Source organism: Neofelis nebulosa, chromosome 1 (genome assembly GCF_028018385.1).
Source record: "Neofelis nebulosa isolate mNeoNeb1 chromosome 1, mNeoNeb1.pri, whole genome shotgun sequence".
NCBI lineage: Eukaryota > Metazoa > Chordata > Mammalia > Carnivora > Felidae > Neofelis > Neofelis nebulosa.
In genome coordinates, this window is record NC_080782.1 from 13,467,122 (window position 1) to 13,484,597 (window position 17,476).

At 46.1% G+C, this 17,476-nt stretch overlaps 1 protein-coding gene across 1 annotated transcript; it reads right to left on the minus strand.

The window, feature by feature from the left end:
- Positions 1–229: 229 nt before the first annotated feature.
- On the minus strand, positions 230–13,757 carry ZNF622 (zinc finger protein 622). The gene is made up of 6 exons (XM_058716029.1): positions 13,000–13,757; positions 12,009–12,269; positions 11,619–11,781; positions 8,737–8,849; positions 1,965–2,108; positions 230–512 (listed from the first exon to the last, which is right to left on the minus strand). Exons 1-6 carry the CDS (start codon positions 13,622–13,624, stop codon positions 379–381), a joined length of 1,440 nt encoding a protein of 479 aa, XP_058572012.1. The 5' UTR covers positions 13,625–13,757; the 3' UTR covers positions 230–378.
- Between the last annotated feature and the right edge of the window lie 3,719 nt (positions 13,758–17,476).

A 17,476-nucleotide genomic window follows, 5' to 3' on the forward strand; every position in this document is an offset into this window, starting at 1 on the left:
CCGGTGCCAGGACGTGGTAAGCTGCCCCGCAGCCAATGAAACCAAGTGTGGAGCGGACGAGTCACCCACGAGTTTCCCATGTGAATCCGACAGGCAGAGTCAGGTAAAAGCGGAGGCAGTGAGACAATTACTAGCCAGTAGTTTGGGTCCCAGAGCCCAGCAGAGACACCACTCGCTTTGTGAAAACATAACCTGTGAACCCTGTCCAAAAATGACATTTAAATGCCAATGAGATTCTGACTTTTATTACCAGGTCAGAACGGATCAAGTACAGGGAGAAGTAGCAGCAAACAGGGGCTGTCACACAATCCGGTTCCCCTGGCCCTCGGGCAAGGACACCTGTGCAAGGGACAGACCACCCAGTCCTTGGGCAGACACTCAGAACCTCACTTGGGGCCTGAAGTGCATCTGCTTGGTGGCATTGTTCTTCATTCCTGTCTTCAGCATCCACTTTGACTTCATCCTCTGGACATACTGCATGTCTCGCTCACGCATCAGAGCAGCTCCTGTGGCTGGAAAGGGGACACGTGGCAAAGGGTGGTTATTTGTGATCAGAAAAAAAGACAATCTTGGGGCGCCTGGGTGGCTCAGTCGGTTAAGTAACTGACCGCGGCTCAGGTCAAGATCTCATGGTTCCTGAGTTCGAGCCCCGCGTCGGGCTCTGTGCTGACAGCTCGGAGCCTGGAGCATGCTTCAGATTCTGTGTCTCCCTCTCTCTCTGCCCCTCCTCTGCTAGGGCTCACTCTTCCTCCCTCTCTCTCTCAAAAATAAATAAACATTAATAAAAAAAAAAAAAAAAAAAAAAAAAAAAACAACCTTTACAGAGAAGTTCAAGGCTAGTTTGGGTGAAACTGGGTTCTTATATTTAAAGAAGAGCTGCTAACCTGAGGTCTCCGTGCAACGGGCGTGAGGGGTTATGCGCACCCAGAACTGCACAGAACAACCTGTACATGTACCCATTTCTCTGGAATAAGCCTCTCTAGTTTTCATCACCTGGAAGGATCTATAAGCCCCAGATAAATCCCGCTGACCAAAGGTGCTAGAGAAAGACGGAGACTCTAAAGTGAGGCAGACAATAGTTCCGGACAAAAATAAGATGCAGTCAGTGTCTGCTGGATTTCAGCGGCCTCGCGGCTCACAGGCAGCCACAGTGAAGGAGACCACGCGTATATGAACACCGTGGCATTTAACACGGACTTTATCGGCCCAGGGCTTCCCACGCCCTCCCAAGGGAGCTCTCCTTTGTCCTCTCCACAGTCCTTTAGTGGACCCGTGTTCTCCCTGCAGACCTAAGGATAGGACTCCATGTTAGCAGACACATCAGAACAGATTTACAGAATTTCATACCGATGAGGTTTCAAAGCTTAACAATTCCGGTGGCCTGCTTTATTCCGCTCTTGTTACCTTTTCTATGGGAAAACTGCAAAAAGGAGTGACTGCCAGCCTTTATGATGTCCACGTACTACGTCATACACGCGTTATGACAGTGAACCCACACAATGCTACCAGGTGGGTCCCCTTATGATCATCTCGGTTTTATAAATGAGGCAAAAGAGGCTTCAGTTAAATTACTCCTGCTCATCATTTAAGAACCTCTAAGTATATCAGGTAAGTCATGTTTGAATCCATGGCTTAAGCAATTTGCCCTCAAGGGTACTAGTTAATTCCTTTGTATAACCTCCAGGATAATTTCAATCTTTGCTCATTACTACGTACTCATGTCTATAACTATTATCTGTATTCTGTTTTGGAAAGTTACTGTGCCAGGAATATGAAGTTTTTAACAAATGGAGCTTTGGGCTTCTTGCCATAAACATATCAAGTACTAATGGAAGCCCCCTGAGCCAAGAAGTTAAGTTTCCTCTAGAGAGGATCCACAAGGACAACATAAACGGGAAGGACTTCACCCAAGCCCGTTCTTGTGATCCGAGTTCCCGGGCTGGTCCACGGTGGTATCAACACACCTGTGCTGCCGGTCCACCCCAGGGCTCTGTACTGCTGGAGTATCCGGCCCACGGCTTTCTGATTCGTAGCAACAGCCACGGTTCTTGACAAGCCAAATCGCTGTTTATAGTATCTCATCAAGGAGCGATGACCCACTCTGGCACCTGTTTTTCAAAAAAAAAAACAATATTAAAATGCTGAATTAGATAGTTTTTCAAGGTAGAGCTACAGAGCAAGGACTTTCCAAATCAGACTTCTAAGGGTATCTAGCTGGAAAATGGAGAAGCCAGAAGAAAAAGTGCTCTATCTGCTAAAGAAAGATGAAGTAGCATATTAAAAAATGAAGTAAAGACAGAAAATGAAAAAGTAGAGGGATTTTTTTAAAAAAGAGAATGGCAAGTCACTGTCACGTGAAATCTCAGCATCCTGTACTTATATACGATATGCCTCTCCAGAAATTCACATGGTAACTCTTACTGATATGGATAATAGGGCCCTAGGAAAGAGGTAAGGGACTTGAACTTGTTTTTTGTTTTTTAATATAAAGTACACAATAATGATGTTTAAGTTTAAAAGCCACGGTCTAGGTCTAGAACAAGAATCAATCCACCTTTCTTTTGCTTAAATTCTCCACGGTGGTGGTTGTCAAAGATGATTCTACCTCCAGGGACATTTGGCAGTGACTAGAGACATTTTTGGTTGTTATAGCTGGAGGGGGACTACTAGCATCTACTGGATAGAGGTCAAGGATATTAGCGGACATCCTACAATGCACAGGGCAGTCCTCCACAGCAAAGATTTACTTGGCCTAAAAGGTCGCTACAGGGGCGCCTGGGTGGCTTGGTCGGTTAAGCGTCTGACTTCGGCTCAGGTCATGATCTCACGGTCCGTGAGTTCGAGCCCCACGTCGGGCTCTGTGCTGACAGCTCAGAGCCTGGAGCCTGTTTCAGATTCTGTGTCTCCCTCTCTCTCTGCTCCTCCCCTGTTCATGCTCTGTCTCTCTCTGTCTCAAAAATAAACGTTAAAAAAAAATTAAAAAAAAAAATGTTTATTTAAAAGGTCGCTACATTGAGAAACCCTGCCCTGTTATTTTCTAAATGATGGAATTCACCTGGTGAGCTAGAATTTTAAAGGATGAGTCAGCTGAATTCCCTCTCCAGGTTGGGCTTATCCAGAAGGATCTGGTAAAACTATGCAAGTCAATCATGCTCTCAGAGGTGAATGACTATGGACTATGGAGCTTTTTATAGGAAAAGTGTGCTGACCCTTAGGCTCACAGCAAGTGAAACGGAAGGGGACGGGCTTCAGTGAGGGCTAACTCCAGGCTCTGTCAGCGCAGTGGCTCTCAAAGGGTGATCCTGGGACAGTCGTGTCAGCCTTACCTGAGAGCTTGCTAAATACAACACTAAATACAATTCCCTCACAAGAATATTAATCAGGCGCCTTCCCAGACAGATGTATACATGTAGAAATTCGACAAGAGCATATATACAAGGCATGAAACAGCTATTTCCACTGAAAATGAACAGAGGAAATATGGCTCGGGAGAACCACGTGTACAGCTGCTAGGAAAGTTTTACACTGATCCAGACCATTCATTTACATGAAAAATTCGGTCCGGTTATTCTAAGTTCCTACCCGTAGGGCAAGCTACCTGGAAAACAGTTTGCTTGCTACACAGATATGGAAAAGTAGTTACTGTCATGACTGTTTTGTGGTAAGAGAAAGAAATGCAAAGAAACCTTTCAATTCAAAGATGGCTTGGTTTTTGGTTACCAGTATGGATGAACACATGTTTCCTTGAACCTGGCTCTTCTGGCGGCCTCAGAGTTAACAAAGCTCCTAAACCACAAGAAATAAGATGCAGCCAATGAATAAAGACTCAAGCTTAAACGAAGGCTGCTATGGCAGGAAAGCCTATTATTATAATTTTCTACTTATAAGAACAGGTCAGGATGCTCCAGGTCTGCAATGCTCAAAATCATCACACGACAGTGCCGGTCATTAGTACAAAATCAACCGACGTATTTATAGTCATAAGCAGCATTTGGACAAATATGTATTATTGAAGAACATCCTTGAAAAGGTTTCATAACTCAATACCAAGGTTTCTGACGGCCAGCGGGGGAACTGAAAACACACAGATTAGAGCTACGCCTGCCCTGTGTCAATGACAGTGAGTACCTGACATTAAGCCCCAAGAATGTGCCAAGAGCAGCTCGACTTGAAGGCCCTATCAAGGAAAACTATTTTTAGAACACAGTGTGACTGCCCAGTAAATAACAGATGGGTTCCATCTTAGTTATGGTAAAGCCACAATCTGTCCATCTACCTTTCATCGTAGCAATAACCACTTATAAAACTGTCCAATCCTACAACTGAAGACGTTAGACAGTGGAAAAGAAAAGATCTCCAATGGTAATTTTCCTAAGATTCATTATGTATTCCCGTGGATCCACCAACAGTTTCATCTGGCTACTCAGCGGCTAACTGCATGTGTCTCTGACACCGACTTACTCCACGGGAGCTGAAGAACACTAAAGCAAACTCAAGGAACAGAGCCAGACCACCGCCTTTGCAGTAAATGCTCACAGTGCCCTCTACCGGATGCTCTTTGTCACTGGCTCTGGGATCATCTCCTTGATCTGAAATAACTAGACTGAAGACATCACAACTACTGCTTTTGAAACCAGTTCAAAGCAGACTCTACCGAGTGTGGTTGATGAAGTATCACCAAGCTCTCCACACTAGAATCCTTCCCGACTCAGCTTCATGCTAACATCTTATGCTAACAGTGAAGTCACCGAGCATAACTGAAAAGGTTTCTGAAAGCTAAATTTGCTCAAAGACATAAACAGGTGATTGAATATACTGCTGTAATACTGCTACATGTTTACAGTGCTTATTCAGAGATCTCCCATTCCCTTGGCTCATTACAAAACCTCCCAAACCAGTACTAAGACAGGAGGGCAAACCAATGGAATATAAACCATCGTGTCTCACTGTAATGAGGATCAACTGAAGGAGGACTAATTTTTAATATAAGATGATGGAAGTATGGGTGACACAAAAAGCAAGATATCAGTATAGCTGGAAGAAATTTCAGAAGAATACTAGCAGTTTCTGATTCACTAAGAAAGCTATGTTTTGCTATTATTTAAGCAAATTCCATAATAAGGTCTTAGCAATCAGCCACTAAGGAAGATCCATGAAGGTACAGAGTCACATATATTTAGATATTTTTATTAGTGGCTCTTAATCCTCTCCGGGTCACAAGTGCCTTTAAAAACTATAGCCTTCGGGCACCTGGGTGGCTCAACAGGTTAAGCGTCTGACTTTGATTTCACAGCTTTGAGATCGAGCCCTGCATTGTGCCCCACGTCAGACTCCGCACTGTGGGTGGAGCCTGCTTGGGATTCTCTCCCTCTTCCTCTCCTGTCTGCTCCCGCATGCTTTTGAATGGAAGGAAGGAAGGAAGGAAGGAAGGAAGGAAGGAAGGAAGGAAGGAAGGAAGGAAGGAAGGAAGGGAGGGAGGGAGGAAGGAAGGAAGGAAATAAAGAAATAAAAACCTACAGCCTTTACCCTGAAAAACTGTACTTAGCTGTTCAATTTAAAAAGGCATTCATGGCCACACAGGTGACTCTAAGACTCTACACAGCCTTCACCCAGGAGAGTACACACTCACAGAAAAAAAATGTGTACGGCCTGGTTAAGAACCTGTGGGGTAAGGTTATGTGGCTGTTGGGTTAGGTCTTTCCTGAGTGTGTCTAAAAGTATAGTATTTCACACTGACACCAAACCAGTTACTGTAATTTACTACTTCCAAGTCTGATATAAAAAAGTTGTCCTGGGGTTTATTATCCAGTACTCTAAAATAATGTGACTCAGTAGGTAGACCAGTAGCACTGAGCAAGGAAACCCTGGCTCTAAAAACCAGGGAAGTTGGACCTTCAAATTAATCTCACGCCACTTCCTTCTTTGAGACACCTGGCGCTCAGTCAGTTCAACATCCGACTTGACTTCAGCTCAGGTCATGATCTTGTGGTTCATGAGTTCAAGCCCCGCGTTGGGCTCTCTGCTGTCAGCAGAGCCTGCTTAGGATCCTCTGTCCCTCTCTCTGTCCCTCCCGTGCCTATGCTCTCACTTTCTCCTTGGACTGCACGATGATGTAGAGACAAAGCAACCCGCTGCACGGTCCTGCAGACCAATGATTCCAAGCCACCGGGGCCCCCTCTTAGCCCACAACGGCTCCCTCTGCCCTGCTTCTCCTACACTGTGGCAGGCCCAAGGGAATCAACCTTGCTTTCCTTTTAAAGTCGCCTCCAACCTCTCAGTCACTGAGTCAAGAAACACCATCTGGCTCATGTGTGCCTGAGACCCTGTGGTGAGATGGAAGAAGCAATCTTTTTTTCAAAAGTAATGGGGGAAGGCAGGCAAGCAAGCCAGCACTTACAAAGCAGTGAGAGAAATGTTACAACAGATTGGCAAGTGCCCCAGGAGCAGAGGAGACTCTCCATACTCAGGGCAGGAGCTGAGTTCAAAAGGGCTTATGGAGGGGTGGACCCGAGTCTTAAAGGACAAGTAGCAGTAAGTCAGAGGCATCACCCATGCAAAGACTCAGAGGAGGGAAAGTGCAAGTGGGTAGGTAAAGGAATAGATACCTGGAGCCGGGGGGAGAGGGCAGCAGCTAGAGAACCTAACTTACCTGCAAAACAATGGCTCCCCCTGGAAGAATTCCAGAGGGAAAAAGAAAACAGACTGGTTGTCTTAAGAAGAATGTGCTAAGTGGTTGAACAGAAATCAGATTGCAGATGGCCATTTAGGAAGCGGTAATGGTGACATAGACAAATGTTAAATAGGAAACAAAAAAGAAAAATATGAAAGGGTTGTTTAGGAATTGTACTTCGTAATCGCTCCAGTGTGGGAGACGACCAAAGAGAGTATCCTAAGATGATGCCTATTTTTGGCTTTGGTTAATCTTGGAAAATGCAATCATCCTAGGAAAATGTGTTTTCTAGATTAAAAAATAAAAAAAGAATCCCTAGTTAAGTTTCAAAATTCTAGGTTTAGATGAAAATTTCTCTCAAATAGACTCTATTTCTTAAATAGGCTACGCTCATTGTTGTGCATATTTTGGTAGGTACCAGGCTACAGTTGATGCAAACCGAAGCCACCATTCATAGTGACGTGCCAGACATTGCTTGACAAGGGATCGCCTTATTCAACTCACTCAAAGAGTGTTGTAATCTCACTCTACAGTCAAGGAAGTGTTTGCTAATGAAATAAGGAGCGAAAAAAGATGGTCATAGTCTTAGAAATGAAGTTAGGAAGCTCATTTCTGATGTAATGTACTGGCATTTTCACCAGAGGAAGACTAGAAGAGGTTCTCTGTGATATATCTAGGCTGGTTTTGCTACTGTTTATTGCACAGGCCACGACACTGTGCATTCCACACCTTTCTTATCACTGTAAGGAGACCTAGATCTTCAAGACAGGCTCCACATGCCCTTTTCTTCTACTGTCATACTCTAAAGCTGTCCTTAGCCTTAAAAGGTTATTATTCTGAATTAAAGAGGGCTGTCTGTACCTAAGCAGTGATACTCCTTGTGAAAAGCAGTAACATAAGATGGCTTCTTCCCCCCAGTCGTGTCCATGAGCAGGATAGCTGCTCCTACGCAGCATCACTGCAAATCTCCCAAGGCAGGGTGGGGGGAGTGGAGAAGGCTTCGCTGACTGGTCTATGATCTTGGGTCAGTTACTCAAGCTATCTAAGCTTCGGCTGGCTCACAGGTCGAATAAGGATAACCGAATCCAACTCACTGGCTCCTAAAGATAAAATAATGTATCCACCTACCATGCTAAGTGCTCAGTAAATACCACGTATTATTAGGATCTTGTCAGCTCTTCTGTTCCATTCCCTTTCCTTCCCACAGGTCTTCTGTAGCTTCTCCCGTTCTTATCAGCTAATCGAAACATTGTAAACAACAGCAGATGCTTCTCATATTCATGGCTTTTTCTCCCCCCACCTTTTCATACCTGGGATAAATCCCCACCTGGGATAAATCCCCACCATATCAGTCAAATCCTGTTCCCTAAAGTAGAAGGCAGAACTCAAACTCCGAGCCTCCCTGCCACAATTAGAAAATAAACAGGCAACTGGGCCAGGCGCTGTCAGCCCGATACACCCGTGCCAGACTACCTGCAAGTCTGAGCAACGTGAGGAAATAGGAATCCGTTCAAAGAATAAGAGTACGGCCAACATTAACAAGAGAAACCTAAATGAGGCAATAATAACAAGAAAGAACCAAAGAGAAAATGTCTATGTACCTGAAAGGAGATGACTGATGAAAGCATTCAAAATCATAACAGAAGTGAGCAAAAGCACTGATCTAATTTAAAAATTTTTTTTTTTTTCAACGTTTTTTATTTATTTTTGGGACAGAGAGAGACAGAGCATGAACGGGGGAGGGGCAGAGAGAGAGGGAGACACAGAATCGGAAACAGGCTCCAGGCTCCGAGCCATCAGCCCAGAGCCCGATGCGGGGCTCGAACTCATGGACCGCGAGATCGTGACCTGGCTGAAGTCGGACGCTCAACTGACTGCGCCACCCAGGCGCCCCATGATCTAATTTAAACAAAACAGCCAACACAGAGCTAAGTGGAGACCTTCATTACTATGTACCTGCGAACATAAAACTGCAACGACTCCCCCCAGGACGGAAGAGAGCTGACGGGAACATGCCTCTCTAATCATCTCACCCGCGTCATGCCATCTTTGCCAAACATACTCACCAGAAGGCAGAATCAGCTCCATGGTTTCATCATCATATTCTAATGTCTTTTCGGAGGGTAAGTCCTCAGTCCCATCAGGCTGCCCCCCTTCCGTGTAATCTGGGTAGCTACTCCTGTAACAGCGGCATTAATAATGGCATTAATAAAAAGACTAATACCTCAAATTTGACTAAAAGACAAATCGTGTTTGCAAACTGGCAAACCCACTGGCCACCTAAGCGCAGGGAACCAACCGCTGCAGGCATGGCAAGCTGAAACGTTTAGGAGGAAAGCCAACTTGGTCGCATCCTCTGTAAGACAGAGTGTTGCAAGTGACCCATAAACTCAAGATGGATCACAGACCTAAACGTAAAACACAAAACTATAAGAATGACTGCAATATAACATGGGAGACAATCTAGATGACTTAGGGTTCGGTGAGGACTTTTTATGTGCCCCACGAAAGGCACGATCCACGAAAGGAATAACTGGTAAGATGGACTTCACTAAAATGAAAAACTTCTCTGGGAAAGACAGTGTCAAGAGAATTACAATACAAGCCACAGACCGGGAGAAAATGTTGGCAGAAGACACATCTGATAAAGGACCGTTATTCAAAACATGTAAAGAACTCTTAAAACTGAGTGATAAGAATATAAACCAGACTTGAAAATGGGGCAGGGACCTCACCGGGCACCTCACTAAGATATACAGGCTGCAAATAAGCATGTAAAAAGGCGCTCCACATCATGCCATCAGGGAAATGCGAAATAAAAAGAGGTAACACTACACACGCTTATTAAAACAGCCAAAATCCAGAACACTGACAACATCAAATGCCGGCAAGAATGTGAAGCAATGGGCATCCTCACTCATCGCTCGCGGGAACACAAAAGGGTGCAGCCGTTTTCCGAGACAGCTTGGGGGTTTCTTGCAAAGCCAAACATACTCTTCCCGCAGGATCCACAATCGTGCTATTTCGTATTTATCCAAGGGAGCTGAAACCATGTCAACAACACAAAACCTGCACACTGATGGTTATAGAAGCTTTATTCATAACTGCCCCAAGGTGGGAGCAACAAAAGCACCCTTCAGGAGCTGGGTGGATAAATACACTTGTGGTACATCCAGAAAACAGAACCGTATTCAGTACTAAAAAGAAATGAATTATCAAGCCATGAAAAGAAATGGAGAAAACTTAAATGCACATTACTAAGTGAAAGAAGCCAGTCTGAAGAGACAAGGAGGGAAGGACAGGCGGAACCCACAGGATCTTCAGGGCAGTGAAACTACTCTGCATGATACAATAACGGCAGACACGGGTCATTATACATTTGTCCAAACAGAAGATGTACGACGCCAAGAGTGAACCCTGGCGTAAACTACGGACTTGGCGATGATGAGATACGACTGTAAGGTCATCACTCAGGAATGTACCACTAGTGTGGGATGTCCACAACGAGGGAGGCTATGTATGTGTCGGGGGCAAGGGTTATATGGGAAATCTCTGTACCTTCTGCTCAAATTCGCTGTAAATATAAAATTTTCTTTATAAAAAAAAAAAAAAAAAACACAAATGACTGAGCAAATGGCCTCCAACTGAATTCTTTCACCTATTTGTTTCTCCATAGGAGGGAGGAGAAGGTAGTGCTAGAGATGTTGGTCTCCTGAATTTAGCCATTCTAAGGAGACTCTAGGAGACTCATTCGGGAGGCACTCTAGGAGAGTGCCATCTGAAAAGATTCTGTGACCACAGAAACTTTCTGTGCCTGTGTGTCCAATAAAGTAGCTACTGGTCACATGTGCTTTTAGGCACTGGGTTTTGAAATGTAGGCAGTGCAACTAAACAACCGAATTTTTACATTTTTAACTTGATTTTTAATTAACTTAAACAGTCCTATGAATGCGCCTAGTAATTACCATTATTGGACAGTGCAATTCCAGAAGATTCTTTATGTTCGTAGACATGTTCTCAAATACACACAGAAAATAAATTGGAGAATTACACATTAAAATGTTAGTAATAAGACAGATCACCCAATCCCAATAAAGAAGCAGACAAAAGACTTGATCAGGCACTTCACAAGAGATATCCAAGTGACCAATTAATACAAAAAGGTTGTCAACTACATTAGGTAACATCAGGGAAACAAAAATTAAAACCACAGTGGAATACCACTACATAGCCACCGACACGGCTGAATGAAAAACTTCTCCTCGATGACAAGAGTGAGAAATCAGGAGGAAAATGCAAAAGGATAATTTAAAAGGCTAGGACTTTTCTGAACACGTGTATCTGGAGACGGTGGATATTTGGCATGGTAATTACACACATCTGCTTGTGTAGCACACCTGTGCTAGGTCTAAAGTATCATGACACTACAGCTGTTCAAAAGTGCCTGCCACAGATTCCTGGCACCATGTGTGAATTATCCGACTTTCTAGTTAAGGGTGAGCCACCTATGGGATAATCTCACCATCGAATGCCTGGGACTGGCCTAGTGCAGCAACCAACTCAATTCCCTCAGGAGACAGCCTGTGATTCGAGGACTCTCAGGGAAACCAAAACGTGAAATCTCACTTCAGTCCCTCTGTCCACAAGGGGGCCGGCAAAAGTGACCTCCTGATCATTTAAACCACCGATAAAGAAAAAGAAATTCTCAAGTCAGACAAACTGCAGTTTGGACCTGAGATCTTCTCTTTATCAGATCTCTTTTATTAGATGTGTGGGCTCAACTCTTAGTTTCTTATCGACAAAATGACACGGAACGGTCCCCCACACGGAAGTGTTAAAAGAGCCGTAATGCATATACGGCACATGCATCAGGCACAGGCACACCACTATCCATTAGGTTCAAGTGTGATGACCCCACCTGGCTTCGCATTGCACACGACAGACTTACCTAAAATCATAGAAGTCTGCAAATTCCAAAGCAGCATCACCGTCCGTGAAGAGCTTACAGTGGCTTTTGTCATTCATGTGTGCCTGTACAGCTTCCGTGGAGTAGAAGGATTTCCCTTTCTCATTGCACCACAAGCAAATCTTCCCAATGCCAACTTTCTCTCCTGGAAAAATAAGTGGAGGACAAAACACAAGGAGCTTTCTGCGGCCAGCTCAAAGCTCACAATGTATGTCCGCGATTCAAAACACATGCATCAAATTTTTGATCTTTACAAAATAAGCAGATAACCAAATCAAACATCGATGAGAAACAAAAAATGAAATGTTCTCCTGAAACCTGACCCCCAATAACGTGGCATTTGCTCATTAAAAGGAAAACTACTGTACTTACCCAAGTACTTAATCAGTCCCTTAAGATCAGAAAGATATTCTATGTCGGGAATAAAGAAGCTGTGGACTTTGGTCATATGAGCCACATTCTTCATGAGGGAGCTTGAATGATGGGGGCAAAATAAGCAGTCCGTTATGGGGATAGCACCACTGAGGGGGCCTCCCCCAGCCTCCCCCTCCTCCGCATCCGGCTCCTCCGCCTCGTCCATTGGTTCAGCATCCTCACATTCCGACTCCTCATCAGAATCGATATCTTCCCAATCTTCAAGCCAGAGAGTTGAAAAACAAAGTTAGTTTAACAAGGTGGTGGGTAACTGCCGGCGAAGAAACCACAGAGACTCCCAAGCATGAGGCAGAGCAGCCTTCCCTTTGGGCCTGGAGAATGCCACTTGCAGGACAAACCCTCTTTCGCGATCTCGACGTTAGCTGAAGTTACACGGACAAATCTGTGGCGCTAAAACGTTCCTTTAGCTTTCTTTTCCAGCATACAGGAGTCTCCTTGTACTTCCTTCCCAGGCCTCTACCTACACAATCAGTAGTAACAGGACGTGCCACGAGGGCAGGAAGGAATAAACAGCTCATAAAACCGGGGAGGCTCCAGCTCCACATTTCAGGTTAACCCCCGCAGTTTGAACCCCTCCCTTTGCTGTCTTAACTGAATTAAGTGCGAAGCCATCATAACCAGAAACCGAGCAGAATCACACACCCTGCCGCAGTTGGTGTGCGCGGTAACACGCCCCCCCCCACCCCATGCGTGTGTTCGATGCCTTCTCCTTCAAAACGGAAGTCATCCATTCATTCTACTATTTATTAAGTAGCTATTTATTAAATAACGCCCCCGATAAGCTTCCAGGCCCTGAATCTACCACAGTTAACGAAACAGACAAAATTCCCTGCGGGCCTGATGCTCCGACAAGTCACTCGGGAAAGGATCGAAACCACCCTCACTCGTCAGTTTCACCTCCTCCCCGCCCCCGCAACAGAGCCACCACCTTCTTCGTCGAGGTCCTCCTCCTCCTCACTCTCCTCCTCCTCCTGCTGCTTTGCCAACTTCTTGGCCTGCTGTTCAAACCACTGGAGCCGGGGAGGTTTCTCGGCCGGGTCCCGGTCGTGAGGCGCACGTCCTCCATCAGCCACCGCCACGGGACTCCTGGGCTCCTCCTCCGGCGCTGCGGGGGCCTTCTTGGGAGACATGGACGGCTGAGCCTTGATGGCCTGCTGGATGGCCGCGTTCATGGCATCCTTGTCCACGCTGTCCACGCCCAGGCCTTTCTCCAGGTTCTTTTCGTTCATCATCTCCACTTTGCGGTTCACGGCCCGCACGGCCTTCTTCTCCAGCTCCACGTGCCGCCGGGACTTGAGGTGGTTCTCGTAGGCGTTGAAAGAGGCAAACTTCTTACTGCAGACGGTGCAGTAGGTGGCCGTGCCCTTGCTCTCCTGCTCCGCCACGGCCCGCTGCGCCCGCACCCGCTCCTGGAAACCCTCGGCGGTGACCGGGGCCATGTCGGCCACTTTGCGCTTCAGGTTGTAGCGGTGCCAGTCCGTCTTGTAGTGGGCCCGTTGCACCTCCGCGTCGTCGAACGCCACCCGGCAGGTAATGCAGGTGTACGTCGCCATCTCCAGGGCCGAGTTTAGAGGCAACCAAGGCAGAAGTCTAGCGACGACAGCTTGAACGCCACCAGACGCTCAAACCTCTACTCGCCTCTGAGCTCACAAGACACGAGAGCGCCCGCTGGCTTCCAGCCCCGATCTGTGAGGAGTTCCGGCACACTAGGGAAGTTATGCTCCGCTGGGCAGGAAGTCCCGCCTTTCGATCTGTAGCTACGCCCCCGCCGCGGGTCCCGGAAGACGAGGGAAGGCCTGTGACAAACCAGGCCCCGCCCAGTCGGCCTGAAGCGGGTACTGATTGCGTTATTCTGAAGTGGGTGTTGATCAGAGCGGCAGGAGCTGGATGTTGATTGGGCCAGACAGAGGGGGGTGTTGACTGGGCCAGCCTGAGGTGGATGTTGATTGGGCCAGCCGGAGAAGGGTGGTGAGTAGGCCAGCCTGAGGTGGGTGTTGATTGGGCCAGCCAGAGGTGAGTGTTGGGTCCACGGAGGTGAGTGTTGATCAAAAGGCGCTGCGCACCCCAGGTGACTTTCCCTGGTGGTTGTGCGGTGTGAAGTGACGCGATGAAGGCGACGGCTGCGCGGCAGGGGGAGGCACGCGAAGGGGGGGAGGGGGGGTCCGGTAGCCACGCGAAGGGCGGGGCCTCTCTGAAAACCGCGCGCTGCGCTCTGGCAGCTCAGACAGTGGGTGTCCCGGAAGCCAGGAGGGGCGGGCCGCCCGAGCGCTCGCCGGACCAGCCGGAGTCCCGGGAAACCGGAGACTGGAGCCGGAGGCTGCGGGAATTCGCAGGAAAACCAGAGGCCGGGCCAGAGCCTCGGCTTTTGCGAGGCGGCCCCTTCCAGCCGAGGGCGCAGGCGAAACGCTTGAATGCAAAGTTTGCCAGCTGGGAGCGCAGCCAAGCCGCAGGCCTTGGAAATGTAATCGGAGCCACCCGCAGAGGTTATCGTCAGTCCAATAGCAGCCACGTTTTTAAAATGCAAAAAGAAAGAGTTGTAAGATCTAACGCAACATATACACAATTTTGTCATTTGGACTTGTACTCAACCCAAAGGATTTAATGAGAAATTTTACATTTCGTCTGTTGGTACTAGATCTTGGGACTTTGGTGTGTATTATTACACAACAGCACATCGCAGGGGCCAGCCTTCTCTCATGTGCTCAGTTAACTCTGTGGCCTCGTATGCAACAGCGCGGGTCTAGGAAACGTGAATGTTGAAGGCTTCGGGCTCATTGTTGAAGATGGCTCATTGACATGCTGATAGCAAGAGGCTTTGGTTCCTCACCTAGTGGCCTTTTCCAGTTGATCGTCCTCATAACATGGCAGTTGGCTTCTCCAGAAGGAGCAAAGTGGAAGCCACTGTGTCTTTTATGACCTAGCCTTGGAAGTGACACACTGTCATTTCCACGGTGTGTTATTATGAAGGCCAGCCCTATGTAATGTGGGAGGAGACTACATAGGGGCATGAAGAGGGTGTCCGAGGACCATTATGGGAGATTGGCTACCACTAGCGTTTGTTGTTTGCCACCGATTTCCCAGTTTTAACACTTGAAGTCCTGTGCCCCAGGAAACCCAACCATCCTGGGCAAACCAGACTCCTGTCATTGCTCTGTACCCAGTGTGGGGACAGCGCTGGCACGTAGATAGCTCGGTGTTTGTTAAATGAATTTTTTACTGCAGTGTTGTCTGGTGGTGGTTTTTATTCCAGAAAACTTGCTTTTCAGCTTATCAAAATCTTTTAAAATAGCCTCTGGACAAGATACCCACTTGAAGAAATGTACCTAGTGCTAATCATCAATGGGGATAAGCAAAAACACTGTATTTCCAAGCTTCTCTAAAAAATAAAGCAAAAGATGGCTACATAAAGAACTTGTGGTTTTACTGTTTCTTATTCTTCTGTGGTTCTCTGGCATCTGTTCATTCTTCATGTGTTATTTCTTCCCTGCCTCCTTCAATCCATTTTCATGACCAGAACCCATTTCAGCATCTTTGAACAGGATAGTCAAGAATGCAGATGAAAAGCCAGATGAAGAGCTACATAGGGTGAGGTCCAGAAGGGTCCCAAACATAGGAGCTTCTTTTTTTTCTTTTTAATTTTTTTTTTTTAAACGTTTATTTATTTTTGAGACAGAGAGAGACAGAGCATGAACAGGGGAGGGGCAGAGAGAGAGGGAGACACAGAATCTGAAACAGGCTCCAGGCTCTGAGCCGTCAGCACAGAGCCCGACGCGGGGCTCGAACTCACGGACTGCGAGATCTTGACCTGAGCTGAAGTCAGACGCTTAACTGATCAAGCCACCCAGGCGCCCCAGGAGCTTCTGTCTCCATAGAGTTTGGGATGCACCACCCATCTGGCACATGGATTTGTTCTGGTTCGACAACCTAAGAACTCTCTTGAGCCCCACCCTTTTGGGGTTTTATAAAGCTTTCATTACATAGGCATGATTGATTAAATCTCAAGTGATTGAACTCAATATCCCGCTCCTTTCTCCACTCCAGAGGTGTGAGGGGGTGGGCCTGAAAATTTCCACCCTCTCATCACGTGGTTGGCTCCCCAGGCAACCCGCTCTCATCCTTAGGTTACCTGAGGGCTTTCCAAAAATCACTTCATTAACATAACCCAAAACACTGTTATCCTGTTATCGCTTGGGTTTTTGTGAGCTCTGTGCCCTGAATGGACAAAGACCAAATGTATATTTATTAAAAATCACACTCTATCCTTTAAAATATTCTACTAGTTCTAAATTAAGACATCCCTACTCTCCAGGAGTTTCTTATAATTTGATAGGGATGGTAAGAAATACACAATGAACACATTAAAGACTGGATCACGTACAACAAAATATAAAGAGGCAATGGGTATTTAGAGAACTCTCATCCAATTAGAAAAGTTTTTGTTAAGGAGCTGACATTTCAGATGGGTCTTGAAGGAGAGGAAAGATTGAGGACTTCATCTGCGAATGGAGAAGGGAGGCGGAAGGTAGAAGAAATACTGTGGAGAGAGGAAAATAAGAGACATATTTAGGAAGAATATGTCTAGTTTGGGTGAAGCATAGGATACAGGTAATTAAGAGAAAATAAGACTAGAGAGGATTAAGGTATTAGCTAAAGCGTCGAATTCTATCTTCATCCGGTAAACAGTAGTGTTCCAGTTTATATGGGCATTGGGAATAGAAGTGGGCCTTGAGATCCAGCAGCAGTATCTGGAATTGTTGGAAAAAAATACTAGAAAGGAGCAGGTCTATAGCCAATAGCTCCTTGGTAAATGCAAGATGACTGGCCAAGAGACCTTGCATTAAACTTCAGTACATTCAGAGAATTATGTTAATGTGTCTGATCTCTGCTGACAATGCTATAAAAAATGTTTCTTACCAAATTAATCATTTTGCTGAAGAATTTAAACAGAGACTGCCCACGTGAAAGATTGAGATTTGAAAAATATTAACAATTAGAATTCTTTCTGGATACTGTGACATAGCTCTTAAGATACGAGCTTCACTTAATTGTCAAACTACTGAAGTTATGTTATACAGTGTAAAGGGACAGTGTCCATGAAGATGTGCTTCCTTTTCAATGCTGGAAAATGTTGGGATGTTGATTTTTGATAATTACAAAATTTAAAGTAAGAGGTAATAGGTTCATCTTCAAGTCAATTGAGAGACTGGTATTGATAGGCAGTATTGTGGCAGGCTTACTACTTTTCATATACCCATATTGCAGTAGCTACTTGGTTTTTAAAAGGAAAACTAGGGGCGCCTGGGTGGCTCAGTCGGTTGAGCGTCCGACTTCAGCTCAGGTCATGATCTCGCAGTCCGTGGGTTCGAGCCCCGCATTGGGCTCTGGGCTGACGGCTCAGAGCCTGG

Bases quoted from the DNA above. Each gene is read 5' to 3' on its own strand.
- ZNF622 (XM_058716029.1), bottom strand. From the start codon at position 13,624: ATGGCGACGTACACCTGCATTACCTGCCGGGTGGCGTTCGACGACGCG. The intron at 12,270-12,999 runs GTGGTGGCTCTG...TCTGGCTTGAAG, and splicing joins GGAGGACCTCGACGAAGAAG to ATTGGGAAGATATCGATTCT. The intron at 8,850-11,618 runs GTAAGTCTGTCG...CCGCTGTTACAG, and splicing joins GCAGACTTCTATGATTTTAG to GAGTAGCTACCCAGATTACA.